Here is a 14,820-nt window from a genome sequence, read left to right on the forward strand (position 1 = left end):
AACTTCCCCTCTGCCCGGAGGCTATTGAAGAATTGCGCCAATGGCCCTACAAGGACAGAAGCACATTTCTTATAGTAAACCCCCGACAGACCATCCAGGCCGGGCGCCTTACCAGGTTTAAGGGATTTAATAGCCGCCAAGGTTTCCTCCTCCGTTATAGGAGCGTCTAGTGCTTCCCATTGGGGAGATGTGAGACTCGGTAAAGTAACCCCCTTCAGGTAGTCTTCTATGCTATCAGGATGGATGGACCCATCAGAACTATACAATTGCCCATAGAAGGCGGTGAATGCATCCCTAATGTCTGTAGAGGCTGTTAGTACCTCAGCCTTATCATTCTTAATTTTGGGGATAATGGTAGAGGCATGTCTGGCTTTAAGACTGCGGGCCAAGAATCTCCCAGCCTTGTTTCCCCCCTCATAATAGGCCTGTTTCGTAATGTCTAAAGCATGCAGCAGTCGGGCATTATCTAGAGTGTAGAGTTCGGATTTGGCTGCTAATAACTTCTGATAGCAACGAGAGGACAGCGTGCGCATATGGTCCTGGGTGAGTTCCTGAATTTTGTGCACTAAAAGTCGCCTGGCTTGTTCCCTCCGACGCTTACAGGCCGCCGCTCGGGAGAGTAAGAGGCCTCTAGCATAAGCCTTGGAACAATCCCATATGATACCGGGGTTTACCTCGGGGTCAGTATTGAAATCAAAATATTCCTGTAATTGGGGTAGTAGCTGTTGGACAAAGGAAGCATCCTGGAGCAATGACTCATTTAGTCGCCAAAAGCGCTCACCCTGATCTCCGTCGCTCATATCCACCTCCAGCAAAATAGGGGCATGGTCTGACCATGAAATGGCGTCAATTTCAGTCCTGCGCACCCTATTGCCCAATTGTTTATCAATTAAAAAATAATCGATACGAGAATAGCTGTCATGAGGGGCAGAATAAAAAGAGTACGAGCGAGACTTAGGGTAACGATGCCTCCAGATGTCCATTAAGGACCAGTCAGTAATCAAGGATTTGAGTCGCTTACGCAACCCCGGAGGAGTATGGGACTGCTGCCGTGAGTTGTCAAGCTCTTGCTGTAAGGTGATGTTAAAATCCCCCCCTAAAATGATATGCCCCTCGGCATGTTCTAAAAGCACGCCTCCCAGTTCCGACAAAAAGATATCCCGCTCCCTATTTGGGCCATAAATAGAAACCAGAGTATACACCCGGTTAGTTACCCGGATCTTCAGTAGGAGGTAACGCCCGTTAGGATCAGCAATATGGGAAATGTATTCAAACACTAGAGTCGCTGCTAGTAGAATTCCCGTGCCCGTAAACTTACCGCCCGCCCCACAGCCAGCGTGATAAACATGTGGGTGAGTTCGTTGTGCCAATAAATGGCTATGTCTATTCTTGAGGTGAGTTTCCTGCACATAGATTATATCTGCCCGTTGATGTTGGAGTTCCTGTTTAAACAGGAATCTCTTCCTATAGGAATTTAGTCCCTTGACATTCAGTGACACTATTTTAACCATAAGAAATAGCGGAAAACAAAAAAATTAGCCAAAGGAGATACTGGCCATGTAGGAGACTGATGAACCAATCCAGCAATATGCAACAATGAGAAAGAAAAAAGCGAAACCCCCTGCCCCAAAGCCAAAAAACCCAGCCAAACATAGATATATATACCTCCCCTAGAGACTCCTTCGGATAAAGGTGGGAAATCAGTGACGTCCGCTTCCACCCTCCGCAGACCATTTCCCATGGGGTATAGAGAAACAACGCTCCGGCTGATAGCAACTCCCCCCCCCCCAAAGCTCCCCGCAGAAAGCAGCAGGAAAGAAACATTGTAGATAACGGTAGACAGCATAAGAATAAAGGGCCTACAGCCCACCCTATAACCGGGCATAAAAATAGCAAATGTGGGTGGCCAGAACCACCGGAACCAAGTCAGGTCAGCATAACCTAACAGGAACAGCCGCGACGCGGCACTAGAAAAGAAAATTCTGTTAGAGAGACAACACCGCCCTCACAGTAAAACAAGGGCCCAGGTAGATAAATGTCTCAGCCTGTGTTCGCTGGAGTCCCGCTTGCCGGCGTGTGCTGTCTGCGAAGGCGTCCTCGGCCTGCTTCAGGTCGTTTCCATCTCGGCGTGGCATCCATCCGAGTCGACTTATGGGCAGCCGGTTCCGCGGTAAACGTAATCTCTAACCCCGCCTCCTGAAATACTTGCGCGGCGTCTTCCAGCGTTTTGAGTCTATAAGTAGTCCCTTTGCATTGAAATTGTAGGGCAAAAGGAAATGTCCATCGATATTTGATCCCTGCACTCCGAAGGGCTCCAGTCACTTCCCGTAATTGGTAACGCTTTTGGAGTGTGGAAGATGCCAGGTCACTAAATACAGTAACGGTGTTGGTCTCCCATGTCCAATTGGGGAGAGAACGAGCCGCTGCCATTACCTCCTCCTTCTGTCGAAAATTAAGAAATTTAAGCACTAGATCCCTAGGTTGATTATTCCGTCTTTGGCCCAAGGCTCTATGAGCCCGCTCCAATTCAATAACCGTGTCCGCTCTCGCCGCGCTCGAGGGAGTCAGAGCTTCATCAAGAAGTGCTTTGCAAATGGCCACCGCCGTGGCCATGCTGTCCTTATAAGTATCAATTTCAGGCACCCCTCGAATCCGAAGATTAGAGCGCCTAGAGCGGTTCTCGAGGTCCTCTAGCTTGTCGGACATCACCTCTATAGTTTGGCGAAATTGAGCAGTTTGCTGATTTAAAGTGTCCAGATTAGCGCTCTGATTGTCGGCGCGTACATCCAGGTCGTCCACGCGGTTCCCGACCGCGTTTAAGTCTTCTCGCAATTCACCCATGCGTTCCTGTAGCTCCGACTTATAGCTTTTAAGGTCAGCTCGAATTTCACAAAACCAATTCCTGATTTCAGAGCGTGTAGGTATATCTGGGTGAAGGCTTCCCAAAGCAGGCTCAGTCGTGGGGCTCGGCCCGGAACCCGCATCCGCAAGCGCCTCTAATTCAGCCCGCTGCTGGCAGGCCTGTGCGTCATCGTCCTCCGGGACGAGCATGTCAGCCACTTTACTGAAGGAAAATTGCTTCAGGTCGGTAGCCCGTTTCCTCGCAGCCATCCTGTGTGATCCTGCAGCTAATCGCCCGGGTCCTAAGTAAGAAAAGTCCTCGCTATCCACAAATTATTAGCAAAATAGGAGCCTTGGGAGGGAGCACGAGCCCCTATGCGACCATCCGCTAGCGCTGCTCACGAGCGCCCCTGCGCATAAAACTTTAAGCGCAAGCCATCTAAACACGCAATTACTGTTGCCAATGGATCCAGCAGCAAAGAAAAATAAGTGCCTTTCTCTCTGCACTGCTTGTCATATTAGGGCTGCATAGTCTGACCTGGATTCTTGCTTATGTCAGCGCTGTGAGGAAGCCCAGGGAGAGTTGGCCTCCCTGGACTTTGCTAAGCCTGGCTCTTCCCATTCAGAGGATGGGTTAGTCACAGCCGTAACTGGAAGTACCTCTGATTTGAGTAATCCAGGGACTGGGTCATCCATGAGAAATTTAGCGGCACCTACCCTAATACCTCCTGGGCTAGGCATGGACCCGGTTGTTTTCTCTTGGATGGAATTCTTTCAAGGCCTTCAGGCTTTCATACAGGCGCAGTCTGCAACCTCACTTGCCCCTGTCCAGACGGAACCTCAGCAGGTAAGCCCTCCCTATTGGCAGACCTCGAGGCATTCCTCAACTCACCAAGGGTATCCCTGGCAGGGACCCCGATGGCAAGGATGAAGAAGAGGATATAGATTCCTTGGAAGATGGGGAAATCTCCCCTGGCTTTAGAACCATATGGGACCATGTAACAGTTTTTCCATAGAGATGAATTGCCAGCCCTGGTTTCCCAGACCTTGAAGATGCTAAGAGTTCCTAGGGGGGACTCTATGACGGAACCAAAGAAGAATCCCATTCTGATTTCTCTACGGAAAGCCTCTTGCTACTTTTCAGTACTGGAAGCCAACCAGGAGTTGATTGACCTGGAATGGGATGCCCCACAAGCAAGTTTTAAAGGGGGATGAGCGTTGGAAGCTCTATACCCACTGGATCCGGCAGTGAGAGAGAGTTTGCGTTTCCCTAAAGTGGATGCGCTGGTCTGTGCCGTCTCTAAGCGAACGACTATCCCAGTGGAGGGAGGAGTGGCCTTAAAGGATGCGCACGATAGACGGACAATCAGAAGAGTTTTTAACCTCCCTGGACCTATCCGAGGCCTACCTACATGTTCCAGTCTGATAAGAACATCGTTTCTTACGTTTTGTGGTATTGGGTCACCATTATCAGTTCAGGGTACTGACCTGGCCATCGCCTCCAGAACGTTTTCCAAGATTATGGTGGTTGTAGCAGCAGCATTGAGAAAAGAGAGAATCCCGGCGCACCCGAACTTGGACAACTGGTTGATCCAGGAAAAGTCTGTAGAAGAATCTCCAGGTGACCAATAGGGTGACCTCCTTGCTTCAGGAACTTGGTTGGGCTGTAAACCTGGACAAAAGCAGTCTCAATCCCTGGAATATCTGTGAGTCCAGTTTGACACCAAGCAGGGCAAAGTCTTCCAACCACACGGATAAGGAAGTTGATGTTCCTAGTGCATCTGCTGATGAACATGATACACCCAACGGTGTGGAGCTATCTTCAAGTCCTTGGTTTGATGGCGGCAACCCTGTGCCGTGGGCGAGGGCACACATGCAACCACTTCAATGCTTGCTGCTGTCACATTGGAATCCACTGTCACAAGACTATTCAATTCGCCTTCACTTACCAATGGAAGTATGCTTTCGGCTCCAGTGGTGGCTGCAGGAAGCTCATCTAGGCAGGGGTGTACCCCTGTCCCTTCCAAATTGGCTGGTCCTCACAACAGACATGAGCCTCCAGGGCTGGGGAGCTCACTGTTAGGAACTGACAGCCTAAGGGTGTTGGACCAAAGAAGAGGCTCTCTGGAACATAAACCACCTGGAAGCCCGGGCAGCCAGATTGGTGTGTCTACAATTCAGCCACATACTCCAGGGTCAAGCGGTCTGCGTGTTGTCGGACAATGCAATAATGGTAGCCTACATCAACCGCTAGGGTGGAACCAAAAGCCAGCAAGTGTTACAGGAGATAGATCTCCTTATGGAATGGGTGGAAATACATCTACAGATGATCTCAGCCTCCCCCATTGCAGGAGAAGACAACGTCAGAGCAGACTTTCTAAGCAGGGAGAGTCTGGATCCGGGAGAGTGGGCATTGTCTGCTAAAGCCTTTCAGCTGATAATAGATCACTGGGGTCTCCTGTCCATCGACCTGCTGGTCGCATCTCACAATGTGAAGGCTCCCCAATTCTCCAGTCGCAGAAGAGATCAGTTGACCCTGGGGATCAACGCTCTCGTTCAGACCTGGCCAGAAGAGGAGCTGCTATACGCCTTCCCTCTGTGTCCCCTCCTGGGCAGGGTTATTCGCAGAATCGAGCACCACAGGAGATTATTCCTACTAGTAAATCTAGATTGGCCCAGGCGTCCGTGGTATTTGGACATGTGGAGTCTCCTGGTGGAGACTCCTCTGTGCCTCCCACCGCATAGAGACCTGCTACAGCAGGGACCGGTCCTTCACGAGGATCCGACTCGATTCTGTCTTACAGTCTGGCCCTTGAGAGGGCTCGCCTGATGAAGTGAGGATATTCGATGGCAGTAATTGTCACCTTACTCCGGGCGCGGAAGTTCTCTACGTCTCTGGCGATTGTGCGGGTTAGGAGAGTATTTGAGGCCTGGTGTGAGGAACGTGGTGTTTCCCATCGGTTGTTCAAAATCTCACTAATACTAGAATTTTTGCAGGACGGCTTGAATAAAGGTTTGACCCGTAACTCCTTGAAGGTCCAGGTAGCAGCTCTCTCCTGTTTCAGGGGCGAGGTGAACGGAACCCGCCTGTCTGCTCATCCGGACATGGCCCATTTTCTGAAAGGGGCGAAGCACCTCCGGCCACCCCTACAGTGGCAGGTTCCCTTGTGGAATCTTAATCTAATATTGGAGTTTTTGGCAGGGCCCTCCTTTCAGCCTCTATGCAGTCTTTCCTTGCATTTATTAACCCTGAAAACGGTGTTCCTGGAGGCTATAATCTCGGCACATCACATCTCTGAACTACGGGCATTGTTGTATCGGGAACTGTTCCTCCAGATAACTCCAAGAGTGTTACAGCTTTAGACCATTCCATTATTCTTGCCCAAGGTAGTGTCTGAGTTTCATTTGAATCAGTCTATTTTGTTGCCATCCCTAGATAAGCACAAGGATGCGGAAGAATACCGCCTCCTCCACCATTTGAATGTCAATAGGCTTTTGGTGTGGTATCTAGAAGTTTCAGAATTGGTCCAAAAGATGGACCGCTTGTTTGTCCTTCACGGTGGAAGGATGCAGGGCGAACCAGTTTTGTGGGCTACCATAGCTCACTGGTTTAGGGAGGTGTTCACAGGAGCCTATGTGGAGGTAGGAAAGCCATTACCCCTTCAGGTTAAAGCTCATTCCACTAGGGCTCAGGTAGTCTCATGGGCAGAAGCTGTCTCCCGTCAACATCTGCCGAATGGCGAAGTGGTCTTCCTTGCACACCTTCTCCAGGTTCTATCTCCTGGACGTTCAGACCCAGGAGAATGCAGCTTTTGCAAGGGCGGCGTTAACCAGATCTTGGGCAGCTTCCCGCCCCATTCGGGAGTAGCTTTTGTACAACCTATTGGTCCTGAGTCTATCTGGCTACACGCTAGGAAATGGAGAAATTACTTACCTGATAATTTCATTTTCCTTAGTGTTGACAGATGGACTCAGCATCCCACCCAGGGCTGCCCAAGAACGTTGCCAGGGATTCGCCCATGGAGTGGATGTTGATTCCAAGAGATTACGGGTAAGCCATCATCCAGTCCCTAGATCAGGGCACCTATAATCTTTCAGGGGTTCAGTGTTTGGTTGGTTGAGTATAGTTAGGTTATCTGTTTTTAATCAAGCTTTTTTGATAGTATGTTCCCTTTGGCTTTTGAAGAGAATACTGAAGGGCTGAGGTCACTGCAGGGGATGTATCTAGGGTGACGTCAGCTTTGAAACCTGACTCTGTCTCCATCTGCTGGCAGGGGGAGCATAACCCATTGGTCCTGAGTCCAAACTAAGTCTAAACTAAGGAGAACTAAATGATCAGGTAAGTAACTTTTCCATTCTTGGTCATCGCACCTAATGCATGCTTCTGCTCTAGAGGAAGTGTCCATTGGGGAAATATATTTAAGCAAATGATCTTTTCCATTCTTTTCAAAAACTAACTTAAAAATTACCAAACTTTCCTGGTCTTCAGACCCATCTCATTTTTCTGCTGGCCTAGAACTGGTAATTGTGCATTAATTTATGGGAATACTGTTTAATGCTAAAAAATGCTTTATAGAGTTGATTTTGTTTCTATTTAGAGGCACAATAACTTTTCATCAGACTGGACTGATTGGGGTCAAATTTGAGGAGAAGGCCAACTATGGGCTTGGAATTCAGAAGGCTGAGGTCATTTTAAATAAGATCATGGTGAAGAATGCTGGAAAATTCATCCATGTATCTGACTCTTCACTTCCTTGCAGAGTGCAAGTAATACAATATTTTGAGGAATGATCTGGCCTGGCCACTGTGGGAGACAGGATGCTGGGCTCGATGGACCTTGGTCTGACTCAGCATGGCAATTCTTATGTTCTTAACTTAATCACGGTTATAGCACTGATCCAGTTCAGATTATTTTCAGTAATGTAAATTCCAGGACGATGGTCCTCTTTTTAACAAAAGTTAACATGGGAAAAAGAAAAGTTTGGAGCTGGGTTTCTGTCTGTTAGGTAAGGAAACCTGTTTATCCCTTTTCCAGGCAGAAGATTATCAAGGAAAAGGCAGTGCCCATGATTGAAAGCTACATGTTTGAAGAACATGAAATGATTCGATTGGCTGCTACCGAGTGCATGTGTAACATGGCCTTAAGTAAAGAGGTAAAGGAAAGGAAAGCTGAAATGTGGCACCCAGGGCTCAATAGCCTTTTATCTACATTAGCCAGATAGACCTATCCAGCTACCTTAGCTGTATTGCTGAATGTCCCATCTATGCTGCTGAAATTGCTACTTGGAGCTGCTCAGTAGCAGGCCTAACGTAGCTGGATACGTTATCACTCTAAAGCTGAATGTTTCTTTATTTATTTTTTGGTTTTTATATACCGGAAGTTCCTGTATACAATACATATCACTCCGGTTCACAGGTAAAAGAGATAACTATCGCCGGGATGGCGGTTTACATGGAACATATCAAATAATTAATCTATTATAGAGTAGAAAGAACAAACTAAGATCAACTTAGAACACATAAATCAAACAAATAGATAAAGCAAATGAACTTTACATTATTGATGTAATAAGAAGAGGGTTGTTGTTGCTCTTCTTGCTCTTAGCTCTCAGGGAAGGCTTGAAGGAAGAGCCAAGTTTTGAGTTTCACTTTAAAAGTAGTATGGCACGGCTCAAGGCGGAGCTCTGGTGGTAGAGAGTTCCAGAGAGACGGGCCCGCTGTGGATAGTGCGCGTTTCCTCAGGGAGGATTTTGCAGGTTGGGTGACCATTCTGTTCTGGTATGCCCTTCTAGTTGGCTTTTTAGAAGTGTGTAGTTGAAGCTGGAAGGTTAAGTTGAGTGGAGAGATGCTATGTAGGGCCTTATGAATCATCATGCTGGTTTTGAACTGTATCCTGTATTTAATGGGAAGCCAGTGGAGATTCTGGAGGATCGGGGTGATATGGTCCTTTTTTTTGGCGTTGGTGAGAATTCTAGCAATGGCATTCAGGACCATCTGGAGGGGTCCTTAGCCACAAGCAGATAATGTTTGTGGCTAAGGAGCGCTGCCTTGATCCATTCCCCGTCCACAGCTTATCCAGCTAACTAGGTAGCTGGATAAGTGACTTACCCGGCTATCTAGCAGCCGCTGAATAGAACCGGATATTCAGCAACCACTAGAGAGCCAGATAAATCCTATTTATCCGGCTATCTAGCATCAGAATGTTGATCACACACTTGATTCAGTGTCAGGTGCATGTTTGGATGGATAGAGGAGACGCACGTGATCATTAATTCCTCTGCACTCAGGCAGGCCAGTCCACGCTGGTGGGTGATGCAGTATTGCCAGCAGATAGAGATGGAATAAACTGACTCGCTGACCTGCAGCCCTGCCCCAACATCAGTCTCCAGCAGATGGTGGACATGCATCTCCCTAGTGGGAATTGCTCATGTTGAAGAGTTGGGGGGGAGGAGAAGAGAGGGAAAGAGAAGAAGTTGAGCTTCTGAGGTGACAGAAGGCTGGTCCTTCCCTCTGTTGAGCAAAAAGCCTCAATGCCTGGCCAGATTTAAACTCTAAAGATTGCCTGAGGACAAGGGGAAGCTTGAGGGTGAAGACTTGTGCCCTCTCCCCCGGCTTCCGCTGGCCTGATAGTGCTTCTGGCTGGGAGGGCTGACCTCATGTAATAGAAAGGATTCCTTTTCCCTGCCAGGTCATTTCTCCCCCTCGGTGCTAAAGCCCCTGCCACACCTCTGGTGAGTCAGTGGAGAGTAGAAACAACCAGCGTTTTTGATGCTGCAGATCAATAATTCGCTTCTAGGCCCCGCATCACAGGTCCTGTCGATCGGCTGCGTGGTGAGTACCTAGGCTGCTGCGAAATGTGCTTAGACTGTGGCGGGCATTTTTCTTCCCATGTGCTCAGGTGCGTGTGCAAGTACATACAGTAGGGCTGTAGCCTAGAGTTGGCGCGCACATATGCATGAGTGTATGTGCACAAGCTCGTGGCCTAGGCTTGAGCACGTAATTGCACAGTTTGTCCATGTGGACAGGAGAGTGGCCTTTTGGTGCAGGATAATGGCGTCAGGGGCTAAAATGTCTAAGCATCTTTCTATTTGTGCTGCTTTGCCATATAAGGGTAAGCCAGCCACTCTCACTTCGCCTGTGTCAACCCTGTCTGGAGGCTCAAAGCCATTTTCCTTCTAAGGATTTTGCTGCTGTTGGGGCATCCCCTCTACCAATGGAGGACTCTGTGGAAGGGGGTGCAGGAGGTGATACAATGGATAGATCGCCTCCCTCCTTGTTCCCGATGGGATGATGTTCCCGGAGGGCTCGGAGAGTGCAAAGTTCAGTCTTATGGGTCCTGGTATTGATTCAGCCTCTTTCTCCTGGGTAGAGTTTTTCCAAGGTTACAGGCCTTTCTGAAAGGGTGTCCAGTGGAGGCTAAGCAGCCCTGTAAGGAGGGGACACATTATAGGTCTTCCCACTTGGCTTCTAAGTCATGTAAGCATTGTAAAGAGGCTGTCCCTGGTGAGGTAGAGGAGGATGAGGATGGTGAACCATCAGATGATTCCTGGGGTGACTCAGATTCCACACATCTGGAAGAGGAGGAAATTCCACCTGACTTGGAGCCACATAGGACTGTACTCTGCTTTTATCATAAGGATGAGATGCCAGGTCTGTTGACTTAGACCCTGAAAATGTTCAGACAGGAGTACAGAAGAAAGATCTCATCTTGGTCACCTTGTGCAAGGTGTCCTGTTTCTTTCTGCTCTTGAAACCAGTACAGCAGTTGATGTGACCTTGTGCGGAACTCCAGAAACAAGTTGTAAAGGTGGGCATTCCTTGGTGGGCTGATACCTCTTGGATCGGAAGACAAGGGAGCAGTTGCGATTCCTGAAGGCTGATGCGCTGGTGTGCATTGTCACCAAGCGAACCACCATCCTGGTTGAAGGGGGAGCAGCTTTGAAGGATGCCCAGGATAGAAGGATTGAGGCTACCCTCAAGCAGACATTTGAAGCAATGGCTATGAATTTGCAAATAGCTTGTTGCTGCTACTTGGTGGCCCGAGCAAGTTTGCATCTCTCTCAGGAGGCTCAATCAATGGGAGCTGATAGCGGGCTGGCAATGGAGCCAGGAGCTGCATTTTTAGGGGATATGGGCTGTGACTTGGTGTGTATGGCAGCTAGAGGTGCAGCTTCCTTGATAGTGGCAAGACACTTGCTATGGTTATGGAACTGGTTGGCGGATACGATTTCTAAGTCGAATTTGACAAGGTTACCCTTTAAGAGTTCTCTCTTGATCGGGAGTAAGTTGGAGAAGATGGTGAATGTTGGGCTGAATCCAAGATTCCTCGATTGCCAGAGGACAAGTGTCATGTTCTTTTGAGGCAAGAGGCCACTCCAGAGATTCCTATCATTTTTGCTCTTGCAGAGGTGCAGCAAATCAGAAGTCGTGTCTCTTTGGAAGTCCTAGTCCTTTCAGCCTAAGAAGCCAAATAAGGATGCAGGCTCCGGGACCAGAGCATCTCGATCTTCACAATGAAGGTGCTGGGGCCCACCTACCGGTTCTAGAGATAGGTGGACATCTAACTTGCTTTTATCACATGTGTTCCCAAATCACAACGGACCAGTGGGTCCTGGATGTAATAAGAGATGGCTATGCTCCAGAATTTCTCCGAATTCCTCTAGATGCCTTTATGGTCTTTCCATGCAACTGGCAGTGGAGGTTACTTTGAGAAGGCTGATAGACCTCAGTGCTGTAATTCCAGTTCCCAGATTGCAGGAAAATACAGGGCGGTTTTCTATTTATTTTGTCATTCCCAAGAAGCTAAGTGTTCCGACTGACCGACCCTGGATCTAAAGGGCGTCAATTGAATTTATGCGTGACTCACTTCAGACTGAAAACTTTACACTCAGTCTCCATCTGTAGATCTGACGAAAGGCTATCTATATATATCCCCATCGAAAGGAGCATCAGTCGTTTCTTCATTTTACTGTTCTAAGGCAGCACTATCAGTTTCAAGCCCTACCGTTTGGTCTGGCTACAACAAGGTCATGGTGGTAGTAGCGGCATCTGCATAAGGAGGCCATTCCTGTCCATTTCTGGACTGGTTGATTCGAACAAGAAAGAGTGCAGAAGAGAGTCAATTGGCATCTTACAAAGTGATCTGCCTCCTTCAGGAGCTAGACTGAGTTTAACAGCCGACACAGACCCTGGATTACCTTGGAATGCGAGTCAATACAAAGCGGGGCATAGTGTTCCTGCCAAAGAAATGTATCTTGAGTTGGTGACTCAAGTTCAGTCCTTGAGGATGGCCAGTCATCCAATGGTGTGGACTTATCTGCAGGTCTTAGAGTCCATGGTGACTACATTGGAGGTAGTACCCTGGGCAAGGGTGCATATGCGGCCACTCCAGCAAGTGGGGCTCACAGTAGAATCTGCAATCCTAGGAGTACACAGTAAGGCTCTACTTGCTGATGGAAGTGAGCGAGCAGTTGCATTAATGGTTAGAAAGGGACCACCTCAGAAAGGAGTGCCCTTGGTGACAGCAGACTGGTTGGTGTTTACGACAGATGCGAGTCTCCTGGGTTGGGGAGCTCACTGTCAAGAGTTGATGGCGCAAGGTTGGTGGAATGCTGAGGAACGATGGTGGACTATTAATTGTTTGGCAGCCCACGCAGTTCACTTGGCATGTCTATGGTTCACTGGGCGGTTGGCAGGTCAAGCTGTGAGAGTAACGTCAGAAAATGCCATGACGGTTGCCTACATAAATCATCAGGGCAGAATCAGAAGTCGTCAGGTGTCAGTGGAGATAGATGCTCTCGTGGCATGGGCTCAGCAACATCTTCAGGCATTAGCCACCTCTCACATTGCCAGAAAGGACAATGTGAGGGCCTATTTTCTCAGCAGGTAGACCTTAAACCCAGGAGAGTGGGAGCTGGCAGACTACTTTCAGCTCAGTTTCTTGATGGGGGCAGATATAAAGCAACAGGTACTATATAGTCCCTCCCTATGGTATTCTGCCAGCACACCTCAAAGCTGTGTTAGTCCCAGCCGAAAGCTGCCCTTAGTTCCTGAACTGCGTGCTGATTGTCTGTCAGCGGTGTGAAACTGCAATCCTGGAGGGCTGTAAACAGGTCGGGTTTTCGGGATATCCCTAATAAGTATGCATGAGAGAGATTTGCATATGCTTCCTCTATTGCATGGCAATGCATTTCACGCATATTCATGAGGTATATCCTGAGAATCAGACTGGTTTGTGGCCCTCCAGGATTACAGCTCTACACCCATGGTCTAAGTGCAGAAATCACCAGCCAGATTTCCTTACATGTCCGAGCTGAAACGGCCTCTTCTCCCCCACTGCCTCGGGATTTTCATTCTGCTTCTCTATTGCAGGTGCAGCAGTTATTTCTGGCTGAGGGGAATGATCGCCTGAAGCTGATGGTTTTATATAGTGGTGAAGATGACGAGAAGTTGAGGTGTGCGGCATCGGGGGCCCTGGCCATGCTGACGTCGCTGCTGCCTGAGCTTTGCATAAAGATTACACGTGTGGTACGTAGAAGAATTGTAATGCAAGCAACACCTAGATGCAGGCTGCCCAAACTGAAAATGAAGTTAGTTTTCAGACAGTCTCTTTGGATTTTGAAACAGTCTGTGTGCACCAGGAAGGATTTGATTACATGAAATACTGCATTGTTGTCTTACTTGGCTGACAGTCACATTGTGTTTCAGTAATGGCAACATAGTGGTTGCCCCAAAAGTCTAACTTCCCTGAGCAGAGAGAGAGATCTAGCTATCTACATAATTGGAACAGAGGCCCAGGTATACACTAACACAATATATCTATCAAGTTACAAAAGCCTGCTGTTGGTGTACATGTAAAACATATTTGCTTGCCTTGTACCACACTTCCTGACAATTCATTGAGTAAACTTGCTCATGTACGTTCCCTGAATCGGTCTGTTTTGACTGTCACTAAGCACACCACCTAACCAGTGCGACCTAGTACATGAGATGAAGAGGCCTGTGAGGTCTTGAAAGTGTATTTTTTTTGCTTGTTTGTTTTCCTTTTAAGAGATATCACAGACTCCTGAAGACTCCAATTTTCTTTTGGGTCATTACAACTACTAGAACGCCCCTACTGATCCAACAGCTTCCCATAACTGGCCTTGAATGGATTCCCAACTCTTGACTTCATGGGGGATGGCAGCCATGTTCTGTCTCCTATTCCTGCTGTGCTGTTTGTAGAGTTTTAGGTAGAGGCCCCTGGAAGCACAGAGTGCTCTCACATGGATTAGGACAGTGGGAGATAGGACGCTGGGTTCTCTGTACCTGGTAGAATGATCTGCCTTGTTCTTCTTTCCGTAGACGACTCACTGGCTGGAGATCTTGCAAGCTCTGCTCCTGAGTCAGATTGTGGAGCTGCAGTACCGTGGGGCAGTGATCATAATGAACATGCTGGCAGCGGATCAGCAGGTGGCTGCAAAGCTGATGGAAAGTGAAGTGTTGGAAATCCTGTGTGTCCTCGCCAAGGATGAGAAAAACCAGCCGGTGGCTCAGGCTGTGAAGGAGTGCCTCGCAAAGGCTACAGAGTACGGATTAATCAAAGCCAATGTCAATGAAACGTGACTTCGACAGGCAGATTAAACCAGAGACTCTTGTGAGACCAGATACGAGGAAGCTGAGCTTTTTATTTCTCTACACTTCTGTTTTAATAGTTGTAGGTGTAGTTTAAGAGCACCAGAAAGGAATGATGCCGATTTCTGGAATGGTCTACCCTCTCTCTTAAGCCCTCTGCTCTTCTGCACTTGTCAATATTACTTGAGTAACATGCAGTGTGATAGGTAACGGTTGGCCCACTTTATTCTTACCTCGTCTGTATTTCTCCAGGGCTACCAGACATACCAAACGCTGTTCAGATACAATAAGAGACGGTCTCTGCTCTAGTCAGGATACAGATAAAATCTAAATATGCATGCCCGCAGAGAGAGGAGACGCAGTGAA

The 14,820-nt window shown here is 48.2% G+C and overlaps 1 protein-coding gene across 2 annotated transcripts in view; it reads left to right on the plus strand.

The window, feature by feature from the left end:
• Positions 1 to 14,487, plus strand: part of UNC45A (unc-45 myosin chaperone A) — a 55,102-nt gene extending 40,615 nt beyond the window's left edge. For both annotated transcript variants that reach the window (XM_029574869.1, XM_029574870.1), the window contains 3 exons: positions 7,877 to 7,994; positions 13,213 to 13,368; positions 14,185 to 14,487. In XM_029574869.1, the coding sequence (XP_029430729.1) occupies positions 7,877 to 7,994; positions 13,213 to 13,368; positions 14,185 to 14,445 (535 nt within the window). In that variant the 3' untranslated portion in view covers positions 14,446 to 14,487. The remainder of the gene's footprint in view (positions 1 to 7,876; positions 7,995 to 13,212; positions 13,369 to 14,184) is intronic.
• Positions 14,488 to 14,820: the final 333 nt, after the last annotated feature.

This window comes from Rhinatrema bivittatum, chromosome 13, assembly GCF_901001135.1.
Source record: "Rhinatrema bivittatum chromosome 13, aRhiBiv1.1, whole genome shotgun sequence".
In the NCBI taxonomy this organism is placed as follows: domain Eukaryota; kingdom Metazoa; phylum Chordata; class Amphibia; order Gymnophiona; family Rhinatrematidae; genus Rhinatrema; species Rhinatrema bivittatum.